Source organism: Hippichthys cyanospilos, chromosome 3 (assembly GCF_059441005.1).
Source record: "Hippichthys cyanospilos isolate Australia breed blue-spotted pipefish chromosome 3, RoL_Hcya_1.0, whole genome shotgun sequence".
In the NCBI taxonomy this organism is placed as follows: Eukaryota; Metazoa; Chordata; class Actinopteri; order Syngnathiformes; family Syngnathidae; genus Hippichthys; species Hippichthys cyanospilos.
The window spans coordinates 14427217-14443118 of NC_142371.1; the positions used below are offsets into that span (position 1 = coordinate 14427217).

At 41.4% G+C, this 15902-nt stretch overlaps 1 protein-coding gene across 3 annotated transcripts in view; it reads right to left on the reverse strand.

The window, feature by feature from the left end:
* The window catches only part of ddc (dopa decarboxylase), a 58402-nt gene extending 42970 nt beyond the window's left edge, over positions 1 to 15432 (reverse strand). For 2 of the 3 annotated variants that reach the window (XM_088409977.1, XM_088409976.1), the window contains exons 1-4: positions 15263 to 15432; positions 4378 to 4591; positions 739 to 852; positions 539 to 658 (exon numbers count right to left, since the gene is read on the reverse strand). In XM_088409977.1, coding sequence (XP_088266103.1) covers positions 539 to 658; positions 739 to 852; positions 4378 to 4578 — 435 coding nt within the window. In that variant the 5' untranslated portion in view covers positions 4579 to 4591; positions 15263 to 15432. The remainder of the gene's footprint in view (positions 1 to 538; positions 659 to 738; positions 853 to 4377; positions 4592 to 15262) is intronic. The other variant, XM_088409979.1, reaches the window with a different exon arrangement.
* Between the last annotated feature and the right edge of the window lie 470 nt (positions 15433 to 15902).

Here is a 15902-nt window from a genome sequence, read left to right on the forward strand (position 1 = left end):
GAAAAATATCACTGCATCAGTAGAAATGGCAAATGACAGAACTGTGGGCATTCTAGTTAGACCTCACTAAAAAAGCAAAGTGTTGCCCCTGACATCTCAGTCTGCCAATGAAAAACATATTAAAAAGCAACATTCTGCCTATATGTAGCTGTTGTGCAGCAATTACAACAACAAAAGACAAATCAAGAGTACAAATTTATCATCAAATTAAAACCTGTCTGGTTCATAAAAAGGGTGGACAACCACCTGCCCCTTTGTCAACAAGAGTATGATTGCAATAAGGATGTCAGGCAATTGCGGATTAGTGAATGTACATTATGTCATTGAGCTGGCATACATTTTGAAAGCGCCTCTAACTTCTCCAACCCATCAACAAATTATTGTTTTGTGCCAGTGAAAATGGCCAGTCACTCCAGGCATCTAGTGGTTACATGCCACTGCTCTGCATCCTTCATTTTGTGGGAATTCGTTAAATCTAGATTTGATATAGCAGGAGTAGCAAAATATGAGTGATATTAAATGAAGTCACATTATTTACCTGGATGACACCACCTCCCAGTCCATGAGTTCCAGCTATAAAAGACTCTGGCAGCTGCAGCATCTTCCCTAACCAGTCCAACATCACTGTCTCAAGCTCTGTACAAGCCGGGCTAGCAGCCTAGGAAAAAACATAAGAAAAGATCATCATTGATTAGAAAAGAAGAGTTTTAGAAGCGGCAATGTTTTGTGTTTTGTTACCCAAGAGAATCCAATGCACCCAATGGCTCCACATAGCATATCTGCTAACATGGCAGGGTAGGAGGACGCTGCAGGGAAGTAAGCATAGAAGTATGGACTGTGCCAGTGGGTAATCTGGAATTAAAAGACAATGGCCACGTTTACATGCCATAATTATAGGGTTAATGTCAAAATTACAATAAATGAAGCATTTAAAAGGATCTTTTTCATGTGTGAGCAGAGGTCACTGCCTGTAGACATGGTCATTTTCATAACCTCAAGAGCAATGCACGGACAACATGACGCAAAACGGCAAATTTCCACTTTTGACATTTACTCTTAACAAATTACAATGATGTCACTCACCACAATATTAATTAGCAGTCGGTTTCCTCCTTGCTCCAGATGTACATATTGCTATCTGCTGAGTTTAAATTTGGTCATGTTTGTTTACCCTACAAAATTCAATGTATTCAAGTTAGACTCGCTTAACAAGTGGCAATGAAAGACAGTTGGAGTCACTTTTACTTCCTGTACTCAAAAGAATTAGAACACAAACCAATGTTCCGCACTATAATGTGATCGGTATTCCGATTCTTGCTTTTTGACCACCTGTTTTTTTCTGTTCTTTGCACTTTGTTGGACTAAATAAATCACCATTTGTTAAACCATTACCTCTGTGGACTTTGCCTCCCCTGGCACACCTTTTGCTACGTCACAATATGCATAAATGAAGGAGAGAAAATGTATTCTGGAAAGCTTGCATGGTGATTAAATATTTATGTTAATCATTTAGGCATATTAATTAAGCTTAATCAAGTTAATCAGTAATATGTTGAAAACAATAACTTAAGCACTAATACAGAATGACAATTCAGATATGTTCCATATCATTTTTTAGTTTTTATGGAAGTTCATTTGGTCGTTCAAAACCAGACAACTGTCTGTTTTTATATTTTGAAAGCGTTATTGATTGCATGTACAGTAAACTTAGTCAATAGCTGTACCATCATGAGAATTACTAGGAAACTGGAGGATCACAAATTCTTTTTGTGTCTTACACAGAATGCCTTTCAAGCTAGGACAGCCACTGGTCATGCTCAAATCTACACAACTATTAATGCACAAGTTGTAGTTGGACTAACATTTTGGTGGAAAATGCAATAAATATTTTTAAAATTTGAACGATTACACAATCTATTTGGCATGGTGGCATGCTGCTTAGCGCATCCACCTCACAATTCAGAGATGATGGGTTTGCTTATGGCTCCAGCAGTCCTGTGTGGAATTTGCATGCTCTTTTTCATACGTGCCCGGGTTTTCTCTGGGTACTCCAGGTTCTTCCCACAATCCAAATTTTGGGGAAACTGGACATTCTAAATTGTCCTTAGTTGTGTTTGAGAAAGTGAAAGCACGTTTGTCTTTGTGTGCCCTGTGATTGGCTGGAACAAGTTTAAGTGTACCGCGCCCAATTACTGTACCTTGTGAAGACAAGCGGTTGAGTTAACAGTGCAAGCTTTCAGCATACAGTACATTAGTCGAACTGGAATGCAGCACCCTCTGTTATTGTATTTTATTATGTGGCCAGTGCAAGCCAATGCAATGTCAAAAGCATACCACATGCGCAATTTTGTACACTAAAAGAAAACTGGACAAATTGTTGTGCATGAATTGCTCCTTCTACAAGTGCACTTTTGTTGTCTACAGGCTTTCCTTTTTTTCCCCCCACATACTCAACTAAGCCTCAGCTAAGCTCTTTATTTCAATCTATAAGCTCCACCCTGGTCTTCATAATACAAGGCTGGACTTTTTTTTTTTTTTGGCAAGCAGTTTTGGGAATGATTCACTTAATTTAAGGAGCAAGTTTCCAATATTGTGGTACATTTTTGTAGGCTGAGCACAGGGACCTGAAACAAGGATTTTAAACAATAATAATATGACTTTATTATCATTGCCTAATCCAGTTTGTATTCAACAGTTTTGTTTCTTAAACTTAGGACAGCAAAATGTATTTTCTTGGCTAGAAGCAAAGCTAAACTGTTAAAGAATTCTAAAATACATTTGATCTACGTAAAAAGTGCATGAGCCATTATATGGCACAGCCAGACATTTTTATATGGCATTTTTATATGACTATAGGTAGCATGCAAAGTAAAGGTTTCATGAAATAAAATATTTTATTTGATTATATAAATTTACATGTAAATATAAAGGTAATATAAATAACTGGCGGTTGTCAAATGATCTAAGAAAACAGCATCTATGTAAAATGAACAGAAACACCACAAATGTCAAAATGTTCCCCATTTTGTAGGTTGTTGTAGGTTTGATTAGTGACAAGGGGTGAGCTTGGCCACTCTGTCCACCATTTAGCGGTTGCAGATGTTTATATTTTAGCTCCAAGATGATAAGTAAGTCCATTAAATTATTATGTAAATGGAATAGCTCGAGCGGGTCAGTCATGCTGTGTGGCTGGTATGGGAGGATGAAATGATAATTTTTCCAATCACCTGACCTCGGCACCTGTTCTTCATGAAGACATGTGTTAATAAAAAAGCAAAAGAGCAAGCCTTAACTTATTGATGACATGTATATGAATTGTTTAGCGATTTGTCATACATATTTTTGATTTATTAAAATCAGATATGCCAGCAACATTTGACATTTTGCAGTTAACATAGGTGCAACATTTGTCCTATTATAGTCAAGCCTATAAGACCAGTTTGGGCCATGCTCAACTGGTATAGAAGGATATACACTATTGGTATTGATACCAATGCGACGGCTTGTTTCAAAATGAATGTGAAAAGTGCTCTTGGGGTGTAGGCGTGGTACTGCCCATATATACTGTATACAACCAATAGAGCAAGCCTTGCACTGCCAATGATGCGCATATATATTCTTCAGCGATTCAGCACATATTTTATATGTGTGTGTGTGTGTGTGTGTGTGTGTGTGTGTATATATATATATATATATATATATATATATATATATATATATATATATATATATATATATATATATATATATATATAAACTTGCGCTAAAAAGTTGAGTTGAATTGATACAGTGAATTTCGTTCAGCACCTGGGAATTCATAAATAGTGTGAGGGGGTGGGAGTTGAAAAGCCCTTGCTCCCACCAGCTTGCAGGTGATTTTACCTTATTATTTAATATTATTTGGGGGCGCGGCGTGTTGTTTTAGTTTTCCATATTTCCTTCATGTGTTCACTATGTTGCATCAAAATATATGACAATCTCTGATAAAGATTTCTCAGAGGGAAAGTCCAGCATCAGCGTACCGGTAATATTCAGTCTGTCAAGAATGAAAAAACTGGATCTCATCCTGATGATTATCAGACAGGTGCATGGAAAGAGGCCCTGTCTGTTGTATGATCACCCCTACATCGAATGCATAGACTGTGTTTAGGGTTTTGTGAAGAGTTTTTGGAGTAAAAAAAATAAATGCAGTTAAATGGGCATCAATTAATGTATACTGATATTTTCTCAGCTATTTCCAGGCTGGCCCTGTTCCTATCACTCCTGATTAACAGGCATCCCCTATAGTGTTTTCTGTAAGAACATAAGACAAACTGCTCATTATTATACTGTAAAATGCACCAACAAAATTAAAATAAAAAGGGGATAAAAGGTTACCCCAGGCATTATGACTCGCTCCACATCCTTCATTATCTCTTCATAGCTTTCTGGTTCCAGCGGTGCTTCATTTGGGATTAAGGAATGTAGATAACCTGGCTCTACATCTGGATACACTGGTCGCTGCTCCAGGGTCTCCAAATAGTCTGCTACAAAGTCGACCATCTCCTTTCCTCGACGGCGGAACTCTGCTGCATTCATGTTTGGCTTTGTACTGTTTCATGAACACAACAAAAATGATCAAAGCATCATTCATTGCCATGTTGACTTTTATACTGTCAGTGGTTAGGTTTAGTTATTGGACGATACCTTCTGCCTATGTGTTTTGATTTTGTCACCTTTTACATGCCATGTTTACCTAACTATACTTCAAGCAATGTGTGAAACTTTAATGTGATGCATCCATTTTCTTAGCTGCTTATCTTCTCTAGGGTCACAGGCATGCTGGAGTCTAGTTCAGCTCTCTTCCAGCCATCACACACTTCCATACCAGTTGTTTTCTTTAGAATCTCAGGCACTAAATGCCAATTATCTGTCATTAGTTGTTGTTAAACTTTGCCAACTATTGTCCATAATGCCTAAAAAAAACAGTACCTTGAGATACTGTACAGCTTACATTTCATACTCCTTTAACACATTATGCCTGTGCACTTTAGCTTCCTGTTTTTTATGCTTTGTCTTGCTGTTACACATTGGCTACTTTGGGGAATGCAAGTAGGTTTTTTTTTTTTGTGTTTGGGTGTGTGTGTGTGTGTGTGTGTGTCTGTGTGTCGAGCACTCATGAAATGGACAAAAAAATCTGACTGTTTTATGTGTCAACCGCATTTTTTTTTCTAAATCAAGACATGCTGTAAGCGTATTACAGATCATTTTTTGTTATTTTCAATTTGTTTTTACCAACATTTAAGTCATTTTCAAATCATTGAATTAGAGTCAATATTCGCACTGTGTAGATATATATATATATATATATATATATATATATATATATATATATATATATATATATATATATATATATATATATATATATACAGTGGGCTCCCGTGTTACGAACTTAATCCGTTCAGCGGCTACGCTCGTAACTCGAATTGCTCCTATGATGGGCAATCCAAACCTATGATAATTAGTGAATGCGTGCAACGCGTGCAAAAACCTTAGGTAAAAACATCACGACTTTATACACATATTAAAAATGAGTAACATAATCTACTGTACGGTTAAATTAAATAACATAAATATACAAAGGCAAAATGACATTTACCTTTGGAGCGACGTGACTTGAGCTGGGTGGAGGCGGAGGGGAGCAGAGACCAACCCGCAGAATTTATTGATTTATTTTCTTAAACAAGAACTTTTCTCAAACTAGAACATATCACCGGCGATTTCCTTCTCTTTAATCCTTAATAGAAGAAGCCTCTCCATTTTGTTGTCGACTGAGGTCCCTCCCCCGGCAAGGAAAGTCTTGCCCTTAGAAAATTGCCGAGCGGTTACAGCCATACTCACGAGCAAGGTTAACTATGCGTGCGCCTCCTTCGTATTTTTTTATTATCTCCTGCTTGGTTTCTATTGTCATCATCCTCTTACTTCTTCCCTTACCGCCACTTGCAATTTTAGAAGCCATGTCTAAAAGATCAAGTTTGCAAAGTCTTCACAACATTCCTTCCTTCGGTTTTTCACTCATTTTCTCTCCTTCCTTCCATCCCGACCAGCTGTGCCATCAAGCTAGATAAAGGCGTTCGGCCAATAGCATATCGGCATTTCTGTGATTGACGTGACGCCGGCCAATAGCATCTGATTTCCGCATCTCAGTGAGTGAGACCGGGACTGTGACCTTAATCGACCAATAGCATATCGGCATCTCCGTGACTCACTCCGTGACTGACACCGTGACTGTGACAGTGACTGTGAAATTGTAAGATCAATAGCGTTCAGCGGTACCGTGACAAGCGTGAATATTTGATTTTATTGATGCAGCAAAGCGAAAATAATTGTACAATCACATTGACCGGCATGTCGGATTGTTCGTAAGACGAAAGGTTTGTGCGTAAGAGGGGGACAAAAAACGCCGCGGTCCACGCTCGTAAGTTGAAAAGTTCATAAAAGAGGGAGTTCGGAAACCGGGGGCCCACTGTATATGCCTTCGACTGTCCACAATAAAAGGCCAACCTGACGTGTGCATTTTTTTTTTTTTGCTTTATTGGGGGTCTGTGGACTCAGAACCAGTCAGTATCTGGTGTGACCACCATTTGCCTCATTCAGCGCAACACATCTTCTCATAGAGCAGTGGTTGGGCCATCAGGGCCAGCAAGGCCTTCTCTGCTTGCCTAACATAACCTGACATCAATGTCATAATAAACTAACAATTTCATTTCAAATTCATTTTTACCTAATGTATATACACTGGGCCACTGTGTTACAAGATTAATCCGTTCCGCGGTTGGGCTTGTAAGGCCAATTCACCGTATGGCGGGCAATCCAAACCTATGTCAAATAGCTAATGCATTTAGAACCCCAGGTAAAAACATCAAAATTGTACATACATATTAAAACTTGGTCCCAAAATAGTTGAAAGAATAGTTTAAAGAAATAAAATGATATTCTTATTCTTATATTAAACTGGGATTTGTAATTTGGACTTCGTAAAATTTTGTGGATGTTTCTTTTAACTTATTATTTATTTCTTTTAAGTTTTGACAGATCACGTATAATGACAAGTTTTAAAAGCTGATGCGGGTTTATTGACATTTAAAAGCTCTGGAAAACAGCCTGTGTAGCCCGGTCATGCGTACATGTGCACATGGGGTCTATTTACTCGAGAATCAGACATCACAGAAGGCGTACGTGTGAAAGTCATGGACCGCCACTGGCATAGAGTATATCAGATTGTGAATTGTGGCCTGTGAAATGTTGGTCCATTCCTCTTCAATGGCTCTGCGAAGTTGCTGGATTTGAGTGGGAACTGGAACACGTTGCCATATACGCCGGTCAAGCACATCCCAAACATGCTCAATGGGTGACATGTCCGGTGAGTATGCTGGCCATGCAAGAACTGGAACATTTTCAGTTTCTAAGAATTGGGTACAGATCCTTGCAACATGGGGCCGTGCATTATCTTGCTGAAACACGAGGTGATGTCCATGGAAGTATGACACAACAATGGGCCTCAGGATGTCATCACGATATCTCTGAGAATTCAAAATCCCATCAACAAATGCATCTGTGTTCTTCATCCATAACAAATGCCTGCCCATACCCTAACCCCACCACAACCATGCACCACTCAATCCACGACATTAACATCAGCAAAGCACTCACCCACACGACGCCACACATGCTGTCTGCCCTGTTCTGAACAATGTAAACCACGATTCATCCTTGAAGAGAACACTTCTCCAATGTGCCAGACTCCATCAAATGTGAGTATTTGCCCACTCAAGTCTGTTACGGTGACGATCTGGAGTCAGGTTAAGACCCCGATGAGCATGCAGTTGAGCTTCCCTGAGACGATTTCTGAGTTTTTGCAGAAATTCTTTGGTTATGCAAACCGATGGTTTCAGCAGCTATCTGAATGGCTGGTCTCAGACGATCTTGGAGGTGAATCTGCTGGATGTGGAGGTCCTTGGCTTTTGTGGTTACACAAGGTCTGCAGTTGTGAGGTCGGTTGGATCTACGGCCATATACTCTGAAATGCCTTTGGAAACAGGTTATGGTGGATAAATGAACATTTAATGCACAAGCAATAGATCTGGTGGACATTCCTGCTTTCAGCATGCCAACTGCACGCTCCCTCAATGCTTGTAAGATCTGTGCCATTTTGCTGTGAGACAAAACTGCACATTCCAGGGTGGCATTTTACTCTGGACAGTCTAAGGCACACCCGTGCACTAATCAAGGTTTCTGATGAGCATCTTGATGTGGCACACCTTTGAGGTGGGATGAAGCTTTTCCTGAGTCTGGTGATGCAGGAGTGGAGGCTCCTGTACCACTTTCCTGAGGGTAGGAGGCTGAACAGACTGTATGCATGGGGACTTGTATCGGTGACAAGCATGATGGCTTTGCGGCTGAGGTGGGTGGTGTACAGGTCTTGCAGGGAGGGGAGTAGAGCGCCAATAATCCTCTCAGCTGTCCTCACGATGCGTCATAAATCCTTCCTGTTATAGTCAGTGCAGCTCCCACCCCACACAGTAATACAGCTGGTGAGGATCCTTTTGATGGTTCCTCTGTAGAATGTGGTCATGATGGGTGGCGCGGCACTTGCCCGCTTCAGTTTGCGCAGAAAGTAGAGACACCGCTGTGCTTTCTTAGCCAGAGATGCAGTGTTGGTGGTCCAGGAGAGGTCATCGCTGATGTGCACCCCCAGGAACTTGGTGCTGCTCACCCTCTCCACTGCAGCACTGTCGAAGGTCAGTGGCGGGTGTTGGGTGTGGCCTCTCTGGAAGCTGATGACCATCTCTTTGGTCTTGCTGATGCTTAGCAGGAGGTTGTTGTCTTTGCACGATCCGATCAGAAGCTCCACTTCTTTCCTGTAGTGCAGAGGTGGCCAAGTTCGGTCCTCAAGAGCCACAATCCAGACTGTTTTCAATGTATCTCTTCAACCAACACACCTGAGTCAAATCAGCGTTGTTATCAGGATTGTGCAAAGCATGCTGATGAGCTAATCATTTCAATCAGGTGTGTTAGTTGAAGAGACACAATGAAAACAGGCTGGATTGTGGCTCTTGAGGACCGAACTTGGCCACCCCTGCTGTAGTGGGTCTCGTCGCCGTTGGAGATGAGACCCACCAGTGTTGTGTCGTCAGCAAACTTCACGAGGTGGTTGGAGCTGTGGGTTGCTGTGCAGTCGTGTGTTAGTAGGGTGAAGAGGAGGGAGCTGAGCACACAGCCTTGTGGGGCCCCCGTGCTCAGGGTGATCCTGCCTGAGATGTTGTTGCCAACACACACCACCTGAGGCCTCTGGCTGAGGAAATCCAGCAGCCAGTTGCAGCGTGAGGTGCTGAGGCCCAGTTTGTCCAGTTTGCAGGTGAGTTGTTGTGGTATTATGGTGTTGAACGCTGAGCTGAAGTCTATGAACAGCATTCTCACATGAGTCTTTCTTGTCCAGGTGGGTGAGTGCCGGGTGGAGGGCAGAGCAGATTGCGTCGTCTGTGGATCGCTTTGCCCTGTAGGCGAACTGATGTGGGTCCAGGCTGGGGGGCAGGATGGATTTTATGTGTGACAGGACTAGTCGTTCAAAGCACTTCATGATGATGGGGGTCAGTGCCATCGGACAATAGTCGTTGAAGCAGGATGGGGAAGATTTCTTTGCCAAAGGTATGATGGTGGCAGCTTTGAAGCCTGATGGCACAATTGCTTGCCTCAGGGAGGTGTTAAAGATGTCTGTAAAAACATCTTTCAGCTCCTCTGCACAGTCTTTCAGCACCCTGCCAGGGATGTTGTCTGGACCTGCTGCTTTCCGGGTGTTGATGGCAGAGAGTGTCCTTCTCACGCTGGCAACAGACAGGCACAGAGGCTGGTCGTGCAAAGGTGGTGGTGTTTTCTGTGGGCGGGTGGTGTTCTGTTCCTCAAAGCGTGCAAAGAAACTGTTTAGATTGTTGAGCAGAGTGATGTCGCTCTCACAGCTTTGTGGTGCAGGTTTGTAGTCTGTGATAGCTTAATGCCCTGCCATAGGCTGTGTGCATTCTTGCTGTCCTTGAAGTGAGAAGTTATCTTGTTTGTGTATTCTTGTTTGGCTTTCCTGATGCCACGGGACAGGTTGACTCTTGCTGTTCTCGGGGCTGTTTTATCCCCATCTTTGAAGGTCTTGTCTCTGGCCCTCAACAGCTTGTGGACGTCTCCTGTTAGCCATGGCTTCTGGTTGGCCTGTGTGGTGATCCTCTTGATTTGGGTCACATCATCCATGCACTTGGTGGTGTCGGAGGTCACTGTGTCTGTGTACTCAACAATATCTGTGATGCCGTTGTAGGTGGCTGCTTCCTTAAAAATTGTCCCAGTCTGTTGACTCAAAGCAGTCCTGTAGGGCTGAGGTCGCCTCCTGTGGCTACTTACTTCTTTCAGTGCAGGTTTGATGACTTTCACTCTTGGTCTGTATGCAGGTATTAGCATAATAGTGAGGTGGTCAGAGGCACCAATGTGGGGGAGGGGGTGCCTTTGTAAGCTCCTTTGTGCTGAGTGTAAATACAAGTCCAAAATGTTATGTCCTCTTGTTGCAAAGTGGATTTGTTGATGAAACATGAACAGTTTTGAGATTAGCATGGTTGAAATTCCCAGCGAGGATGCTGAAGCCGTCTGGTTGTGCTGTTTGTTGTTCACTGATAGCCTAGTACAGTTCGTTCTCTGCCGCACTTCTGTTGCTGTTGTTTGTTGGGGGGATATAGGTAGCGACCAGCAGGATTGAATTTATCTCCCTTGGCAAGTAGAAGGGATGACACTTCACAATCATGAATTCCACCAGAGGTAAGCAGTGTTTGTATACTACAGTGGCATCCCGGCACCACGCTTCGCGGGTGTAAACACACACGCCGCCACTGTGCAACTTCCCCCCCTATGCGAGAACCCTGTCGGATCTGTAGCATGTTAGCTGCTCTAGTTGTATAGCGGAGTCCGGAATGTTACTATTTAGCCATGTCTCAGTAAAAGCTAACACACAACAGTCACTCACTTTTCGGTTTGCTGATCTCAGAAGTCGGATATCATCCATTTTGTTGTCCAGTGACCGAACGTTCGCCAAAAGGATAGATGGTATGGCCGGGCGAGTTGGGTTAGCCTCTAGCCTAGCTCGGATACCTCCGCGTTTGCCCTGCTTCCTCATCCGGGCAACGCTTCCGGCGCCTCCTTTCTGGGGGAGGGATAGTAGGCGAGTCCGGTGAATTAGCAGGTCAGTGTAGCAGCCCCAGTTACCTTAGCGAGTTCGCCAGTTCCGTGTTTAAAACTTGGCAGATCTTGCTTCTCCGGATGTATAAGACCCATCGACTGTACACGTATTGTGGCATAAACTGGAAAAACACTTGTTTGACGAACAAAACAACGCATTGTCGGAAGAGCAAGTGGCCGCTGCGTCTACACGCGCTGCCATCTTGGAAAAAACTGTTTGAGAGAAATGGTAATATTGTGTATCTGGAATAATTTTTAGGTATTTGAGTCCATTTCATGAAAAATGGGAGCATAAACAAAAGTGTTGTATTCATATTTGCTGACAGTAGCATTTTATTTCCCCCAAATATTATTATAGTAGTATTTGTTACTCTTGTGCGGCATAGCGGTAGGGGTGTGGGAAAGGTGGATCCAAAAATGCAAGAACTGACACGGATGTGGCTGAAACAAAGAAGATTTAATAAAAAGGGAGGCAGCAAGGAATGGAGACAGGAACGTTGAGGCTACTCGGGGGAGATGGTGAACGGAATGACAGCGCGACAGCGGGGAAAGACAATGACCCAACAAGAACTGAGATGAAACTAGAGTCTAAATACCCACACAAATAACGAGAACACAAGACAGCTGGATAGGAAACAATTGGCAGAGGGAGCTGATTGGTCAACACCCAGGGGCAGGTTGACAAGGACAGGTGGACGAAAACAAACTCAAGAGAACACAGACAGGAAGGCAGACGCAAGGAGAACAGTGACATGAAATAGAAATCTAAACAAAACCCCAAAGCAACAAAAGCCCAAAACCCACGACAACAACAAAATCCCTACTGGACATGACACTGTTATTAATAATATAGTAGGACTTATCCCAATGGAGCAGGCGTTTGCATAGGTTGGTGAAGGTAGCGGCTTTTAACTGGCGCAAGTAAATATGAGCATATTTCACCGATTTTAGTTTCACTCCACTGACTGCCTGTCCATTTTAGGATTCGTTTTACAATACTCTTATTTGCTTTTAAAGCCTTGAATTGCCTAACCCCACCTTACTTAGCTGAGCTGCTGCACCCGTATTCCCCTAGGCGTTGTCTGAGGTCAGCTGACGAGCTGCTCCTCAGAGCCTAAAACGAGGCTTAAGCTCAGAGGCAATCGAGCATTCGCCGCCGCAGCTTCAAAACTTTGGAATGATCTGCCGCCGCATGATAGACAGGCCTCCTCTTTATTTGTTTTTAAAACTCTTCTTAAAACCCACATTTTCTCTATGGCAGGGATGTCATAACTTTTTGCAAAGGGGGCCAGATTTGGTGTGTTAAAAATGTAGGGGGGCCAACCTTGGCGGGCGTTCTTTGCATATAACAGCAATTAATTTAAATACATTTCGGCGAGCTGTTCTGTGTTTCACATTTGCTTTTTTTATTGTAATTTCAGCTATCTTAAGCATGTGTTTTGGTTAATTTGAAACGTGCATATCAAAATTGAATTGACATTCAATATTGAAATTGATTATTCACCTAACTTCACTTTATTTTTAACACCTTAATTAACTTTTTGGATCACTTGAACAGAAGTAATTGTACTCTTGGGTGCAAATTACATTTGAAACAATAAAAAAAAAATCTCACCATGGCAGTTTAATATTTATAAAAATTTTAAACACAATAACAGAGAAATGAACAAGTAATAGTCATATCAACAAGTGAAGGACTCATTTAAAATATGACGTTAGTAACTATAAATGTTGATTGGATTTTTAAATGGTTATTATTCTGGAGCGAAATGTTAAAAAAAATAAAAAACATTTTCAGACTTATCATGAATGAAAAATGACTTGTCGCATGAGTGTGGTGGATGAAACTGAGATCTGGAGTGCAGGACAAAAGCCAGGTATGGCTCTATGGCAGTAGTATGGATGCGCAAGATGTCTTGTAAATGAGAGTCCGATAACCGTGTCCTCACACAGCTCTAATTTACGTTCAAAACCGAGAATGTCTTCTCACACAAATACGTTGACCCGAACAAGCTTAGCATTTTCTTACCAAATGTTCGAATCTCTCGGAACTTGTTCTTATCCAGCTGTTGGTAAAAGTTGTAAAATATTACTGCCGTGAGATTAAACTGGCTTCAAGATGTTTCAGTTTCTCACTGCGTTCGTTACATGTGATCTTGCCATATACGTCAGCATGTTTTGTTTGATAATGTCGCTTCACATCGAACTCTTTAAAAACAGCCACTGTCTCTTTAAAAATGAAGCAGACACAGTTTTTCCGTATTTCAGTGAAGAAATAGTCCAATTTCCACTGATCCTTGAACCGTCGGCCTTCGCAGTCAACTTTTCTCCTTTTGTTGATTATCGCCATTTTAGAAAGTTAGGGGCTCACACAGTCAATTACTCATATACTAATTTGCTGTTCCTAATTGAGCCTATAGATGGCAGCACACGCTGCACGTAACACGCATGTAACAGCGCTGCTGCCCAATGTATTCATTCTCCATGCGGGCCAGACGTTATTGATTTTATGACGGAGGCTGCGGGCCGAATGGAAATTGACCACGGGCCGTGTTTGGCCCCCGGGCCGGACTCTGCTCTATGGCTTTCGTCATCTTGCAGGTTATTGACTGATTGTACTTGATCTTATTTTATTTATTTTACTGTTTTATTGTGTTTTTATTGTGTTACCTATTTATTGTGTTTTATTTTTCCTGAACAGCACTTTGGAAACCTTGCGTTCGTTTAAAATTGTGCTATATAGATAAAGTGGATTTCAATTGGATTGGATTTGTTCTGTTTAGGGTTCATTCAAGTCCTGTAATGTTGCTCTCCCAATGACAGTTTCTAGATTTTGATATTTCCCTTGCTACAAGACAACCATAAAAACTGTTGACAAACTGTTGGAGAATGTTTGAAACCTTGTCAGAACCCAAACGGACCCTTGACTTGAGGGTACATAAGCTACCTACAACAACACTTGCAATTGTTCACGCCTAAGTGGGATTGTGTTTGGAAAAATGCAGCATTCTGGGATAAATCAGTCAATAGCTTAGATATTTTCCATTAAATACAACAATTTGCCAAAAAAAAAATCAAAAAGCATTCTGGAATGGATATGAAAATCCGCATTGTTGGCATTTATACTACACACCTTTGTTGTTGGACAGCAAGTGCAAAATTGATCATCATCTATTCAAAACCTCTCCATTGTGCCAGTAGTAACTGCAATATATTTTATGGTAATTTGCAATATATTTTACCTTTCGTATGAGATTTCATTATATACTGTACGTTACATTAATATCAATATGACTATCTTCCGTATATGGCATAAGCACTACAAAGAAATATTTGTTCATTAAATCTGTAAAATTTTGAGAAGATAGCATTAGGTGGGTTTAGTTAGAGAGTGAAGATAGGGTAGGGTGAGGGAATGGGAGATCGACAGGCAGACCGGTGCAGCGTCTCCTATGATGCGGAAGCTGTACAGATCAGCTGGTTTGGGGATTGAATGATTTTAAATTTGTTTGTCTCATTTGGTTAGGTGAGGTTTAACTGATTCCGAAAACATAAGAAAAATGATCTCCTCCATGAAATGCACATGTGGCCAGCTGTTTAATTTAAAATATAATAGTAATGAGTATTGTGACCATCATGTGCCTATTGTGTCTGTGTTATGGATATAAAACAGGAAATTTGTAATTTTGTGGTCATACTAATTGTTACCATGTATTATGGATGGCAAACACAATATAAAGGGGTGTAAAATTTTATAATTTTTATTATTTTGCCGCTTTTTAAAGCTTGCAATAGCAAACGAATAGCATTTGCTCTACACTAATGCTTTATCAACAAGTGTACTTCACTCTTTCTCCGCTTGAGATTGCCTTTATTATCCTTACACTAATCTGAAATAAGATTAGAAGTGTGCATGCGTGCGTGTGTGCGCGCGTGCACATTATGAGTGTGCACAGGAGCCTGTTTGCACACGCATCATGTGTATATGTGTAGAGTGTGTGTGCGTACTCACATTTCCAGCACCAAGAGCGCAGAATGTGGCAAAATCTTGAGCTCTTCCTCGTCTACTGTTGCTCAAAAAAAGACAAATTAGTTTGATGTGTGCTTTTGCATTTGCCAGTCGATGTGTGAGTGAATACAGGGCAACACATGTTCTTTTATCTCGCCACTATCCACTCCCACGTCACCAACCTGGTTAGCCAATAGGGAGGGAGCTCCCAAGGAAAAGGAAAAGAAAAAATGACAAGCAGATCCTGGAGCAGCCGCCATAGTTGACCTTAAACAGACATCCTTCAACAGATATTTAACCATGTATACAAAGTAAACAGATTAAAAAGCGGTAGCAGATGATGACTTGTACAGTTCCTTTATGTTGTTAAACATAAGAATATGGAAATCATTTTTCAGTTTGACTTTTTAAAGGGCATTTATTGAGCTATTTTGAATGAGCAATGTTTACTCTTTATCTTTCTGAGGTGAAGGCTGCTTTGAAAAAGCTTTTATGACCCCCAACATACGGCTAATGTCATGGCTTGTATGGCTTGCATGCCTTATATTGGGACTAAAATGTTACATCTCTGAAGGAGTAAGGAGGCTCCATGCAGGAGGGTCGAATGATCCACATCCTCCGCATGTGGGGCAGATGTGTTAAT